Source organism: Lagenorhynchus albirostris, chromosome 5, assembly GCF_949774975.1.
Source record: "Lagenorhynchus albirostris chromosome 5, mLagAlb1.1, whole genome shotgun sequence".
In the NCBI taxonomy this organism is placed as follows: domain Eukaryota; kingdom Metazoa; phylum Chordata; class Mammalia; order Artiodactyla; family Delphinidae; genus Lagenorhynchus; species Lagenorhynchus albirostris.
In genome coordinates, this window is record NC_083099.1 from 58,699,800 (window position 1) to 58,715,064 (window position 15,265).

Consider the following 15,265-nt stretch of genomic DNA (forward strand, 5'->3'; position numbering starts at 1 on the left):
GTTTGTGACCCACTGAGTCAGATGCTGTCCAGAGGCCTAGCTCTCGTGGTCCATTACCGTGCTCTGTTGCTTGTGTGCCCGGTGTACTGGCCGGGACTGCCCCCTTCAGCTTTCCTGTCACCTAGGAACGTGTAATATGTATCTGACAAACTTGTCTTTGCTAAGAATGACGCCTCTTTCACTTGTATCTTCTGTACTCTTCTTAAAAGCTTTTCACATACTTGATCTCATTTAATTCTACGAGGTAGTCACTGTTTAGCATCTGGTAAGAAACCATAAAGAAAGCGAGGCTGGATTTCTGATTGCAATGCACACGATCCAGGCATTTGCTCATCTATATTGTTAGATCTGCCCAGAAGTAAAGGGCAGTTGGGGAATGGTTGCGCTGTAGGTAGCAACCTGGGTAATGGAAGGGAGTGTTCTCATCAGCCCTCTTCTGGGTTTCTTGTAATCAAGGAAGAGAAGAGGATTGATAGCAGATGCACACGGAGAGTTTACTTTGGAGGCCCTTTCTGGCTTCCTCGGCACGGGAAGGCAGCTCGAATGACAGTGACTCCAATTCCTCTCATCATCCTAGGCCTGTAAGAACTCTGGGGAAGGAAGATGCTGGAAGGCCCTCCTGCATGCCCTCCCGCACAGGCTGCTCCTGCCCCGATGTGTGGCACTGGTCTCCGAGGGCCGTGGAGAGTAACAGAATAGTCGAACCTGTTAGCCTCGTCAAGCAACTCCAGGTTTTCTCACGAAGATAGTCTAAACCTTTTCCCCAGCTTGAGAACTCAAGAGGCCTTTGAGGGGACTCAGAAGGCTACGTGTACAAGTGGGAATAGTTTTCAAATGTTACACACATATGTGTATGAATAAGTTTAAATTGTTTTAAATGTTATGTCACGATTAATAAAAAGCACATTCATTTAAAAGTATTCTTCATTTTATAGGAGCTCTCCCTCATTATACTAATACCAAAAACATCACATATCAAATGGGATGAGATTTCTGTTTTTAATTAAAAAGGGGTCCTCACTTTTGAAAAGGTTAAGATTTTTTTGTCTAAGTTCTACTTTGAAGTTCCTACTGACAAAAGGGTAGCATTTTAAGCTCCACCCAGGTTTCACGCCAATTTCCTCTCCTTATTTCAATTGTATACAGTAGGAGGAGAGGGCTCACCTTTGACTCTGTACAGAACGTGTGAGATGACAAATAGCGCATGTTATAGCTACATACACAGACACCTGCGGTTCTTGAGGGAGAAGCCCCAAGACTGGTGGATACCAACTCCTGGCTTTCTTCTGGGCCACATCTCTATTGAGGGTTGTTATTTCCTAAGCACCCACTTATACCGCAAGTGAAACTTATTTTCAGAATGCATTTAAGGCTTATGTCTCTCTTGATGGCCTTTTTTCTCAGGAAAAAATGCAAGATGTTTATTCACAAAATTTCCCATATTCTACTTGACAATAAAAGACCCACACATTTTAGCCAAAACACTTTGCTCTTCCAAAGTATCTATTTGATTCAAGTGGACAGACTTAGCAAACAAGAATACAGGATGCACAGTTAAATTTGAATTTCAGATAAACAATGAATAATTTTCAGTATAAGTACATCCCATGCAATATTTGGGAAATACTTATCTTAAAAACATTTGGTATTTATCTGAAATTCAAATTTAGCTGGGCATTCTGCATTTTATCTGGCAACCCTAAAATTGACTTGCTCTTATACAGGAGACTTTCTGCTTGAGATAAAAAATTCACACCTCAACAAAGTTTGTCCATTTCTACCTATTACGGATTTTCATGGCCTCCTGCAAATAGTTGCCCTACTGAGTCTTACATCTGTGAATGTCAAGAAAATACTTTATTGGCCCCTCAAGTATTTTTTTCTACACTAAGGAGTTACAATTAAAACTCATCCTAAAGCTTTAGAAAATTTACATGCTAAAGGAGGCCTTTCTAAAGCTTAATGTGTAAACCAATGAAATTAGAACACTCACTCCCTCATACCATACACAAAAATAAAAAACTCAAAATGGCTTAAGGACTTAAATATAAGATATGACACCATAAAACTCCTACAAGAGAACATAGGCAAAACATTCTCTGACATAAATTGTACCAATGTTTTCTTAGGTCAGTCTCCCAAGGCAAAAGAAATAAAAGCAAAAATAAACAAATGGGGCCTAATCAAACTTATAAGCTTTTGTACAGCAAAGGAACCATAAACAAAATGAAAAGACAACCTACAGAACGGGAGGAAATGTTTGCAAATGATGCAACCGACAAGGGATTAATCTTCAAAATATACAAACAGCTCATACAGCTCAATAGCAAAAAACCATACAACCTAATCAAAAAATGGGCAGAAAACCTAAACAGACATTTCTCCAAAGACGACATACAGATGGCCAACAGGCACATGAAAAGATGCTCAACATCGCTAATTATCAGAGAAATGCAAATCAAAACTATAATCACACCGGTCAGAATGGCCATCATCAAAAAGTCTACAAATAATAGGGACTTCTCTGGTGGCACAGTGGTTAAGAATCTGCCTGCCAGTGCAGGGGACATGGGTTCGAGCCCTGGTCTGGGAAGATCCCACATGCAGCCGAGCAACTAAGCCCCTGCACCACAACTACTGAGCCTGTGCTCTAGAGCCTGTGAGCCACAACTACTGAGCCCACGTGCCACAACTACTGAAGCCCATGTGCCTAGAGCCCATGCTTCTCAACAGGAGAAGCCACCACAATGAGAAGCCCGCGCACCACAACGAAGTAGCCCCCACTCACTGCAACTAGAGAAAGCCCACGTGCAGCAACGAAGACCCAATGACCCAACACAGCCAAAAATAAATAAATAAATTTATTAAAAGAAAAAGTCTACAAATACAAATGCTGGAGAGGGTGTGGAGAAAAGCGAGTCCTTCTACACTGTTGGTGGGAATGTAAACTGGTGCAGCCACTATGGAAAACAGTATGGAGTTTCCTTAAAAAACTAAAAATAGAGCTACTGTATGATCCAGCAATCCCACTCCTGGGCATATATCTGGAAAAGATGAAAACTCTAATTTGAAAAGATACATGCATCCCATTGTTCATAGCAGCACTATTTACAATAGCCAAGACATGGAAACAACCTAAATGTCCATTGACAGACGAATGGATAAAGAAGATGTGGTGTGGTATACACACACACACACGCACACACACATGCACACACACAATGGAATATTACTCAGCCATAAAAAAATAAAAAAGAACGAAATAGTGCCATTTGCAGCAACATGGATGGACCTAGAGATTATCATACTAAGTAAAGTAAGTCAGTCAGAGAAAGACAAATATATGATATCACTTTTTTATGGAATCTAAAAAAATGATACAAATGAACTTACTTACCAAACAGAAACTGACTCACAAGACACAGAAAACAAACTTATGGCTACCAAAGGGGAAACGTGGGGGAGAGATAAATTAGGAGTTTGGGATTAATAGATACACACTCTATATATAAGATAGATAAACAACAAGGATTTACTGTACAGCACAGGGAACTATATTCAATATCTTGTAATAAACTATAATGGAAAAGAATCTGAAAAAATATATATCTGAATTACTTTGCTGTACACTAGAAACTAACACAACATTGTAAATCAACTATACTTCGATTTTGTTTTAAAAAGGCCTCCTTTAGTGAACTCAGTATGTCTATGTGTACATATGTATTTATTTACATCTCTCCTTGCTCCAAAAGAAGGGCCTAAGGTGTCATAAAGTACATAAGAACCAACCTAGTCAGTGAATAAAGGTAGTAAAGATAAAATCAGGTTAGGGAAATCAGACAGAGCCAGGAATGAAGCTAGTATATGGAACGGACAGCACAGATTTGACTCCGGCCCTTTGTGGAGCTGCGGTAAAGAGGGCCTCTGCAGTGGCACATTTCACAACATCCACAAAATAAAACAAACCTGCTGCTCAGGAATCACTCAGCTATTCTTGGTTTTGACCTAAGATCCTCATAGAAGACAGAGTGTAATCCAGTGACTAATGTTCTCTCTAAGATCCTTTGAGTATAAATGCAGCAACTAGTTTCTAAAGCTTCAATATTTGCCAGTGGCACAATGCTCTAACGCAGTTCAGAGACAGCAATTCTTCAGATGTCAAAAGACCGCAATCCAGTTATGCAGCTCTCTCATGACTTATCTAAATAATAATAATAATCATGATGATGATGGCAATGGTAACACTCATAATAATAGTGCCTACTAGGTATTGAGCAGCTGCTCTGTGCTAGGCAATTACATTTAACCTGCACAATAATCCTGCAAGGGGGATTCCCCGGTGGCACAGTGGTTAAGAATCCACCTGCCAATGCAGGGGACACGGGTTCGAGCCCTGGTCCGGGAAGATCCCGCATGCCGCGGAGCAACTAAGCCTGTGTGCCACAACTACTGAGCTTGCGCTCTAGAGCCTTCGAGCCACAGCTATTGAAGCCCACGTGCCTAGAGCCCGTGCTCCACAACAAGAGAAGCCCGTGCACCGCAACAAAGAGTAGCCCCTGCTCGCGGCAACTAGAGAAAGCCCATGCACAGCAACGAAGACCCAGTGCAGCCAAAAATAAATAAATAAATAAATTTACTAAAAAAAAATAAATAAATAATCCTGCAAGATAGATACTATTACCTCTTTGTTTTTATGAAAGTGAAGAAATTGAGGCTCAAAGTTATATGCCCAGAGTTATAAAACCAGTAAATGGCAGAGCTATGATTTGAACCCAAGTCTGTCTGATCCTAAGAGCCTGGCTCTTTCTGAGAATGAGAAAGGGTTTACATTTTTTGTGGAGTTTAAAACTAACATTAATTTCTCTTTTTTTCCAATTATGAAAGTAATACCTGGTTTAGAAAATAGAAAAAAATAGGAAAAGAAAGAGGAAAAAAATCACCCAAACTTTTGGTCATTTATGGTCCGTGTTGATGGGGAACAGACAGAGGATATAGACCTGAATGATAATGAGGAGGTCAAGAGAGGAGAGAAAGACATTTCAAACTCTAAACCCACCATTTAAAAATCTGTTCCTTTTTCTTTTAATAACTAACTTTACTGGTAAATTAGGTTTAGAACAGCAGTCCCCCACCTTTTTGGCACCAGGGACCAGCTCCGTAGAAGACAATTTTTCCACAGCCGGGGGTGGGGAGATGGCAGTGACGCGGGCGGTGACGCGGGTGATGGGGGCAGCAGATGAAGCTTCGCTCTCGCTCACCCACCACGCACCTCCTGCTGTGTGGCCCGGTTCCTTACAGGCTGCGGACCCATACTGGTCTGCGGCCCGGGGGTTGGGGACCCCTGGTTTAGAAAACCTGAATTCTTGGTTGTGCTTTGCCAAAAACTGGCCTTGAGACCCTCTTGAGTCATTCTTCTGGGTTCCCTCGTTCCCGCCCCGCCATGGTTCTTTTCTTCCTTACCTGGGAAATGAAGAGTTGAACTGCTCATGTTTCTCAGAGTTGCCCTTGGGGGTGTTAAAAACGCAGATGACTTATCCTAAGCCCCAATCAATCAAAATCTCTGGGAGAGGGGCCTGGGAATGTACATTTCACAAGATGCCCCAATGATAGATCTGAAGATTTGAAACTTACTCTTAACAAGAGGAGATTACAAAAGGAGGTATTTTTACTGGGAAACAACCTTTCAGATTATTTAACCTCAGCCCTGAGCGTAGCTCTTGGTTGTTAGCCTGCTGCCGTACTTTACCTGTAGGCGCCCAGGTTGATGCAGCTTATCCCCAGGTTGTATCTGGATCGGATGAAGCCTGGCTGAATCTCCAGCGCTCGTGTGTAGGCCTCCACGGCTTCCTCGCTGCGGTCTCCGTTTGCCAAGGTCGCCCCGAGGCGGTTCCATAATGAATAGTCCTGATGACAATATCAGAGCTCTCTAACAACCCCTAGAAGCCACAATGACAGAGTATTCCCCTGTTCCCTGCTGAAAGATGATGGCTAAAACTGTATCCAATGCTCATGGACAAGGACCATGACAGGTGAATTACTCAAAAATCTTTATGGACAACCCTCTGAAATGACTTTCATTCATCAAAGAGCAGCTACTATTTGATGCTGTCAGGCAAATCATGTTTCTATTTTAGGTATCTAAGTATTAACAGCCACTGTAGCATATCAGTACTGATCACTTTAAACCACTGGATGCAGGGAAATAAAGTGCAGCAGAAATGCACAAAACGTAGCCTGTGAAAACTTATTTTTAACAGAGAATCTTACGGTTTCTTGCTGTGCACTTACCTCTGGCCGAACAGTTAAGGCAGCATTAAATGCATCTATTGCTCTATTAAATTCTCCCCTCAGGTGGAACAGTACCCCCAGACCTGTCTGTAGGTCTGGGTCGATCATATCTCCATTTTGGTGGGCAGCTTCTAGATATAATTCCTTCACTCCTTCCAGAACAGAGCTACAAGGGAAACAAGTTAGATTTGTAATCCAAATAGTCTGAACATAAGTGACTTACTAGTATGTTTGCTGTTTCAGGGGACGAGACTGGAAAAATCTTGCTTAAAATATCTTAGCTTAATGAGAGGAATATTAATATTGTAGGTTAAAAAATACCTGCTGATTTTCACAAAATATGTTGTTGTACGCAGATAAGACTGTGCTAAGTAAGGTCTTGATGAGGAGAGTTCCATGGACCCTATGATGACAATGTAGAAAACCCCAGGGCTAAGTTTACCAAGGCTTGAGTGAGAATTTAACATCATGATTTATTGCTGATAGAAACAAAATTCCCAGAAGAAAGGACTTTCCTTTTTCCCCACACCTAATTCTCAGGCTTTACAAAACTTGGCACATTGGTATTTATTATAACTTATTTTAGGTTAATTATATGTCCAGAGCATTTGGCTTTGAAATACGGTACTCAGATAAACGTCTGGGAGTGTCCACAATGTAGGTCATTTGCCCAAAGTTTGGCTCTGGTCTCGGCATCAATCTTTGTGGTCAGTGCTGCTCTTCCAGCAGAATGCTGTCCTACAAACCATCCTGAAATGGGTGGTGGTGGGGACCGAGGTTCATTAGTTGCCCTGAAGGTGATTGTGTACACGGATGTAATTTAATGAGAAGGATACCTATCAACGGGAGACTTTGACATCCGCCGGGTGAGGCCTGGAGACCCCTTCTTGCTCTTCACAAGGTATTTGTACTTTGGATTTTGCTTAATCCAATTTTTTAAAGCTTCACAGGCATCCTGCTGATGTCCGGTGTTAGTGTAACTCACAGCCAAAGCCATCAAAGCTTTCAAGTTGTTGGGCTGCAATTCTAAGCACCTGAAAGAAGGCAAAATAAAAGCCAATTTCAGATTTTTTTTTGGAGCCAGAGTCTGAACAGTTCTTTAGAAAATTTGAGGTCTCAATTAAATGATGCAAAAACATTGCTAAGCTTATGTTGTCTCTGGAAATACCGTATTTATCTACACGAAAATTGAGACCTCTGCACATCTTTAAGAAAGTTAAAACTCAGCCTGATTAGTGCTAGATTTGGTAATTTTAATGAAATGGTTTAAAAACAATAGAAAATAAGGCTAATCCTGCATATAATTTATTAGTAATTAGTTTATCTAATGAGAAGTAGGGAATATCACTATTTTAATGCCGATCTACTATCAACATATTAAATGTATCTTGTCCACAAAGCAAACTGACTTGAACTAAATTTGGATGTTAAGAAATGAAAGATTGTACAGTGTTTCATAAAGGAGAGGGAAATTCCCCATGTTTCAACTACTAATGTGGGTTTAGGAGGCACGGGCTACAGCTGCTCTCCCTCATGCTACCCCACTGGCCGCTGGCAAGGGCTTTTCAAACTTTGATGTGCGTGAGAATCATCCGGGGATCTGGTAAAATGCAGATTCTGATCTAATAGGCCTGGGGGTGGGGGCAGCCTGAGGTTGTGCAGGTACGACAAGCTCCCAGGTGATGACGATGCTGGTGATCTGTGGATAAGACTTTGCTTAGCAAGCCCTAGACAGAACCTGTATCAGTTCTTTAGGAAGAGATTACATATATATGGATGTATAATAAAGATACATATATTTATTTATAAGAAAGAGTAGGGAAAGTGAAAGTCTATTTGGTAGGGGCTATTTTCCCAGGGTTTAAATAGGAGCTCTAACCAAGGAAGATGTGATCCTACGCCCACCAAAGTAGTCTAGAACTTCAGTCAGGGGCTCAGGGTGCTGAAACTGTCTCAGGAGATTCTCCATAGACACATGGAACTAAAATTACATTGAGATTATTTTGAGTATGTTTTTCCTGAAGAAAACTTTCAGATGCCACAAAAGGCTAGAAAGCTAAAAAGAACTATTGATTCAACGAGTCTACTTTATGACTGCTTTTGACATAGACTCTTTTGTGCCAATGAAGGCCAATTTGTAGTTGGTAAAACACTGCAATTTAAGAACACGATGTCTTCATAAATTGTTTTCCAGAGCTAAATGGAAGTAATATGTGGCATCTTGGCACTTATCCTGGTCACATTTTTATGGTGTACTTAAGGGTCAAAGGACAAATCTGAAACCACAGGAAGTCCATTAACAGGTGTCCACCAGGCCCATGATTTTGCACTTAGCTTCATCTACCTCTGGAGGGCGACAATAGCTGCTTGTTCATTTTCATTCTCTGCCTGGGTTATCCCGAGGAACTGCCATGCCTACAAAAAACAACTGATGTCAACATTACAAGAGTAAGCAGAATCACTCATGTGCTTTAGTTGGTTCGTTTACATGTGACAGATCCCTCTGTGCAGAGCAGCCTGTCTCGGTTGTGAGAGTCTTGTAAAAGGGAAAAACATCACATGCATTTCTTCATTCAAACTCTCTTGTGACATCTGGGTCAAGATTCTCCGTCATTATTTACAAACTCTAAGTATTTATTCTCTCCTGTGGCTCATGGAAACCTCTGAGTTTCTGAGATTTCATGATATTAGGTATCCTAAAATCAAAAGATAAATATATAAAACGATGCATCTATCAGGAAAAGAGGTAGAAAAATAACTCAGAAATGTAGCTAAATAGTCTAAAGTTTACAATAAGGAACCTCAAGATGTACAAAATAGAATTAGTTTGTATAAATGAAAGTCAAGCAGTTATTATAAGAGGTAACGGGAAATTTAGGAACTAGGGGAAACAAAACGAACCCCGCTACAATGTGTTCACCACTTAATATAATCATTGTTAAAAAGCATAAAACACATATAAAATGCAATATAATGTATATATACTTTTATAGCCTACACTTACACTTTATATTACATTATCAGCACTCTCATGTTTTTATAAAATCTCCCTTATATTTTTTAATTTAAATTTTGTTAAACAGATGTCCCATCATTCCCTCAACCAATTCCCCTGTTCCTCTACGTTGTTTCTAATCCTTTGCAATGGTCAATAATGTGAAGAATATCTTCAAACAGATGACGTTTTCCGCATCTGGAATGAAAATTTTTAATATAAAAAATTTCTACTTATATACTTATAAGAACAGTACTTCTTACACCATTACAAGCGCAATACGCATCAACAAAACCTCTCATTACACACATTGTCCTCAGATTTGCTGGCGGTGTATCAGAGTCTTAGGGATTTTAAGAGATTTGCATAACTCTCTTCTTTGAGAAGCAATGCTATGAACATTTTAAAACAGAACTCTATGAAAACATAGGGAGTCATCTTAAAGTCCTGTAAAAATTGTATCGGCTTTTTCCCTCGTGGGTTATTATTACACATACCATATAAACTCATAAAAAAAATACTAAGTATTTCTCCCCCCAGAATATCAGTGATTCTTTTAAATCTTTCAAACATATACAGAGCAGCTTCTAATTTGATTTCACCTTTCATACATCTTAGAATGCTTCTTAAGAAAAGACTGATGAAACAGTCTTTCTCTGGGGGCATCTTCCTAGCCTTTGGGTGTGGTGTCATTTTTACCATTCACAGATCGTCCATTATCTTAGCGTTGGGCTCTCCATCGATTGAGAAGCCCTGGGTCCTGGTCTAGGATCCATCAGTTACCAAGTGTCCTCATTTTCTCAGTTATGAACCTGGGATAATAATGTATACCTTTTTATTAAACTTCCCAGGGTTGTTACGTCAAATGATATAATATATATGAAAACACATAGCACTTAGAAATGTAAGATGACACTATTTTGTTGGGAGGGTTGTAGTTTCCTCTTAACGCAATGACTTTCTCTTCTACATTGATACTTAGATCTTTTAAAAATGCCAATATTTTGGTTCAGAATTCCAACTCTCAATTCAATCTCATTTCACTGTCAACATTTTGACTAACAAGATACTAGGTGCTTTAAGTAGTATCAATAATTAGTTTACTTGTTCTTTCTATACAAACTAAGTACAAACAATAATAATGATAAAGGCTAAACATTGATGTGCCAGGCACTAAACTGGGCATTTTATTTGTATGAACTTATCCTCACGACACCCAATGAGATAGTTATAATTGTGATTTCCATTTTACATGTGAGGAAACTGAACCTTAGAGGGTTTAAATGGCTTGTCCCAGATCACGTGGCTCATGGCTAACAAGTGGTAGAGCAGGGATTTGAGCCCACATGGTTAGGATAGCAGAGCCCAGAGGCTTAACCACTGTTCTGTACTGCCTTCTCAGCACTACATATATAATACATTTCTGCAAATTCCTCTGGGAATATCCCCCTCTAAGATGTTTCCTGAAAATTACAAACTAAAAAAGAAGATTTGATACCTGCCAGTGTCTTATTACAGGCCTTTGCAGTTTGGGAAAATTAGTGGACCAAAATAAAATTGCAGAAGCCTCTTTGGTGTCTCGCAGTCTCCATCTCCACTCACCCTTCATGTCTCAGAGAAAGGGGCTTTTCTAACATGTGAATCTGATCGTGTCCCATAGTGGTTCCCCATGGCTTTCAGGATGAAGTTCAACTCTTGGCTACCTCTTCTTCCCCCCTCTCCTGCCACTGTCTCCTCCCCTTCTCACCATGGATCCAATGTTTCCTGTCCCTCTGCCCACCCACAAACCATTCCCTCTTAAAAACAGCTGGACTCCCCTGCAGTTTTTAATCCTCTCTCCCTCAAAATTCAGCTTTGGATTCACTTGGAGGGGAAGGCTGGGTCAGAACCCTTGCTCTCGGCTCTCCTGTGCGTACTCTGACACTGCATTTATTATACTACATTGATTTATTTACTTGTCTTCCAGATAGATCACAAATCTGTCCTTTCAACTGGTCCATTTTTTCTACCTCTTCAATATTTTAGGACTTCCCTGGTGGCACAGTGGTTAAGAATTTGCCTGCCAATGCAGGGCACATGGGTTTGAACCCTGCTCCGGGAAGATCCCACATGCCGCAGAGCAACTAAGCCCGTGAGTCACAACTGCTGAAGCCCAGGTGCCTAGAGCCCATGCTCTGCAATAAGAGAAGCCACCGCAATGAGAAGCCCGTGCACTGCAACAAAGACCCCATGCAGCCAAAAATAAAAATAAATAAATAAATTTATAAAAAAACAAAATTTAAGCCAATTCCTGGCACAATTCTCGGGACACAATATGTGCTCAATAAATGCTGAGTGAGTAAATCAAGGGTGAGATATGGTGTGGCTCTAGACCAGACAAAATCATACTCTGCCCCATGAAAACTACTGCTGAGCCTCTAGGTTGGCAGTTTTGGTCTTCCGTTTCTTGTCTCCAACCTTTTATTTTTGGGCACTGTAGACACTGCAGATTTGGTTAGAAAATAGGTACCTATTTGTAACTTTCAAACACATATCAGGCTTAGCCACGCTAACTCCTTTGGGAAACTTTACTTGATGAAAATGCCACCTAGCAGAACTCTCTGTCACCCTCTGTCCACCCCTTTCCAAGCCCGGCAGGATGAAGGGAAATGACACCTCTGCATCTCCAGGGTCCTGAAGAATTGCTGCCTCCATGAACAGGATAGTAACTGGCAGGTCCCCTTCCTTCAGCCTTTTTAAGCCTTCTTCAAATGCTCCAGGCCAGTCCTTGAAGGGGTTTTCAGTGTGAAAGTAATATCCCTACAATACAGAGGGGCCAACACAGATCCATTGATTTCACTCTTCATTGTTATATTCAGTCAGTTCTTTTTAAATTTGAATTCAATTAATTTTATTTAAGTTATTTGATTAATTTCAATTAAGTATAAATTGCTCTTTTTCCCCTTATTTTGACTGTGGTACATTTTCATTGTGTAAACGTTAGATAATCTTATTTTGTTATCGAATAATATGAAAAGAAACAAAAAGTTACCTATAATGTCATGACTTAAATATGATCACTGCTAATATTCTGGAGTTTGTCTTCCTTCTGGCATTTCTTTTGTTCTTTTTGTTTTAGCCATTTCCCCACAAGATTTTTAAAATACTGACTTTTGGGACATATTTTTGCTAAGTGCTGCCACTCACTTCCTTGAAATGTTAATACCACATACTGCACATCTGTTTATATACAGTGGCCCTTTGGAGGGCTACAAACCATTGTAATATCTAAGATTTATTTCACCTTCTACTCCTCAAACCAGTTTTTGTCCCATTGGGGGGCTGTATCTCTCCACTGAGAATGTATGCTTTAAAGTTACGATCTTTTATTGCAAAAATTTAAACAATACAGAATGTACAAATAATCTTCTAGTATTTTTCTGAGTATATAAGTTAAATAAGTTCATACTATATATGCAGGTTTGTAGCTTAAGCCCCACTTAATTTTAGTTATTAAAATTATTTATATTATGCTAAAAATTAATCAATCCTCTCGATGGACATTCAGGTTACTGCCAATTTTTTTTTGTTGTTGTTATCATAAATAAAGCTACAGTGAAAGCCTCATGCTCAAATCTTTGTCTGCATGTAATTATTACCTTAGGATAGACTTCTAGAAGGATTTATTATGCTAAAGGCTATGAACTATTTTGAGACCCTTGATATATGTAGCTGAATTGTTTTTGAGAAAGTATGTCCTGACAGACTCTCATCAGAAGTATCAGAGATATTATTTGTTGCAACCTTAGTAGCAGAGATTGTCATAAAATCCTTCCAATTTGATAGATACAAATAAGCTAGGTCTGCTGATGATGCTACTAAGGTTTTTAAATACATCAAATGGAGACCTTCACTCTCCATAGGTGCTTAGAAAGACAAAACTCTTTGTCAAAATCCATAGGGTATGACCAGCTTATGTAGTGGTGTTAGGGATATGGGGCCCTGGGAGTGGGGAGCTCTGGTGCATGGATTACAGCCCAGAGACTGATGTTCTGCATCAACATTCTCTCTTCTCACTCTCGATTTCTTTGTGGAAAATTAACCTAATTAGTTTTAATGAGATGGTTGATCTGATTTTATGAGATTTTTGCCTCACCTACTGTGGGACAGAGAATACTGGAGGAAGAAGAAGGACATTTCAATGACTACATAGAATGCTAATCCCATAAGATCAGAGACTATTCATCACAGTCCCCAGTATCTAGAGCAAACAGTAAAATTTGTTGGGTTGAACTAAATAACATGGAAGGTATCCAGAACTGAGTATGACTGAGAATTCCTCTACCACCAAAAAACATAACATAAACATTTATATATTTATGTTTCCCCTGTGAAAGAAAATTCAATCTTTCCATCTCTTTCTTTCAAGTCATTTAAACTTATTTCTCAAGTGTTTTCTTTTTCCCAAGTGCTTTTAAAAGCATAAACCCTAGAGCAACTGGGACTTCATGGGTAATTGGACTGGCTGCTGACTGTACTCACATATTTGCTGGGGCTCTTCTCAGGGGAATATCTCTGAGGAATCCCCTTGGGACCTGACCTGGTTGTGTGAAGTGTATCTTTTCCACTGAGTTCTTTGCTAGCTGCATAAAGACCACCTGTGAAATACAGCCCTAAGCCCCCCTTTTTACCCCCCTGCCCAATGATATCACTTCTGTCAGCTTACTGACGTGGCTCAGGCATTGTGGGATTAGCCCAGTTCTTGTTCTAACCCGCCCTCAATGTTAGTTCAGTAACTGGCCAAGCTCTGGTTGGCTGCCAAACTGTCTTAACATTGATAAAAAAAAATAAGGGTATTCCATTCCAGCTTTGCTGCCTTCACACATTGGAAGATTACACTGTTTTCACATGCCAGAATTTCTTATAGGTCAGATTGACATGAAATTGTGTTTAATTCTTGGAATTTTTTTCACAAAATAGTTATCAACTAATTTATAAAAATATGATCCACAGAGGTTGAGAAAACTGGTCAGCATATGTAAGAAGAAAAATGATCACCTTCTCGCTAGCTGAGATTGTAACCTGGTTCTGGGCTTCTTGGTTCTCTGATATCCAGTTCCTCCGGGCCATTTCTTCCCATTCTGCTTGCATCTTATCCCAAAACTCTGTATCTGACTAGGAGACAGGAAAAATGAAGAGAGAGAGATTTAAGAACATGCTATATAATTTGGTTTATTTCCAGAGAGACAGTTTTCCTCATAGATAAAAATGAGTTCTGAGGAGGAATAAAGTGTTCAAACTAGCCACATCCAATGATACTCATGGTTGAAGAGCTTCTGGAGGGCACTCAGTGCTCAAAGTGTCAAACTAGATTAGTTCTGACTTTCTCCAGGAGGAAAATAGTTACCATCTGAGGAACCAGGATCACATAAACCAAATTCAGCTATAAATCCATTCCTTGAACAGTTTCAAGTGTGGGTACCAGGCACACATTTTAGGAAGGGCAGTCTCTCCTAGAGTTGCTCCTAGGCTATGAGGAACTAGAGCAACTGCTTTGGGACTGGCTGGGCAGTGACTTGGGGGGGCAGCTGGCCATGGACAAGGGAAAGCAACATTGGTTGATCCTACTTTGTGCCAAGCACTGTGCTAGGAGAAAACTGAGTCTAGAGGGTTATGGTCATAAAGCTGGGATTGCACAGGATCTGAACCACAGTCTGGATTCTAAGCTCATGCTCATCACCTTATGGCAAACGTGGCTTCCTGGTGCTAAAGAATGAAGGAGAACAGCTTTGGGCGTGAACTCGACTGAGACCTCTTCAAGGTGTGTATGTATGTACGTATGTATTTATTTTGGGCTATTTTGGGTCTTGGTTGCTGCGAGCTGACTTTCTCTAGTTGCACCGAGCGTGGGCTACTCTTCGTTGTGGTGCGCGGGCTTCTCTTGTTGAGGAACATGGGCTCTAGGCACACGGGCTTCAGTAGTTGTGGCACGTGGGCTCA

The 15,265-nt window shown here is 40.3% G+C and overlaps 2 protein-coding genes across 3 annotated transcripts in view; one reads left to right on the plus strand and one right to left on the minus strand.

The window, feature by feature from the left end:
* Nucleotides 1-920, plus strand: part of USP13 (ubiquitin specific peptidase 13) — a 136,242-nt gene extending 135,322 nt beyond the window's left edge. The window contains exon 20 of the mRNA XM_060150053.1: nt 578-920. Within this exon, the coding sequence (XP_060006036.1) occupies nt 578-585 (8 nt within the window). The 3' untranslated portion in view covers nt 586-920. The remainder of the gene's footprint in view (nt 1-577) is intronic.
* PEX5L (peroxisomal biogenesis factor 5 like) overlaps nt 1-15,265 on the minus strand; it is a 247,278-nt gene that overhangs the window by 1,881 nt on the left and 230,132 nt on the right. For both annotated transcript variants that reach the window (XM_060150055.1, XM_060150054.1), the window contains 6 exons: nt 14,324-14,440; nt 11,942-12,085; nt 8,636-8,706; nt 7,128-7,325; nt 6,292-6,457; nt 5,750-5,907 (listed from right to left, as the gene is read on the minus strand). In XM_060150055.1, the coding sequence (XP_060006038.1) occupies nt 5,750-5,907; nt 6,292-6,457; nt 7,128-7,325; nt 8,636-8,706; nt 11,942-12,085; nt 14,324-14,440 (854 nt within the window). The remainder of the gene's footprint in view (nt 1-5,749; nt 5,908-6,291; nt 6,458-7,127; nt 7,326-8,635; nt 8,707-11,941; nt 12,086-14,323; nt 14,441-15,265) is intronic.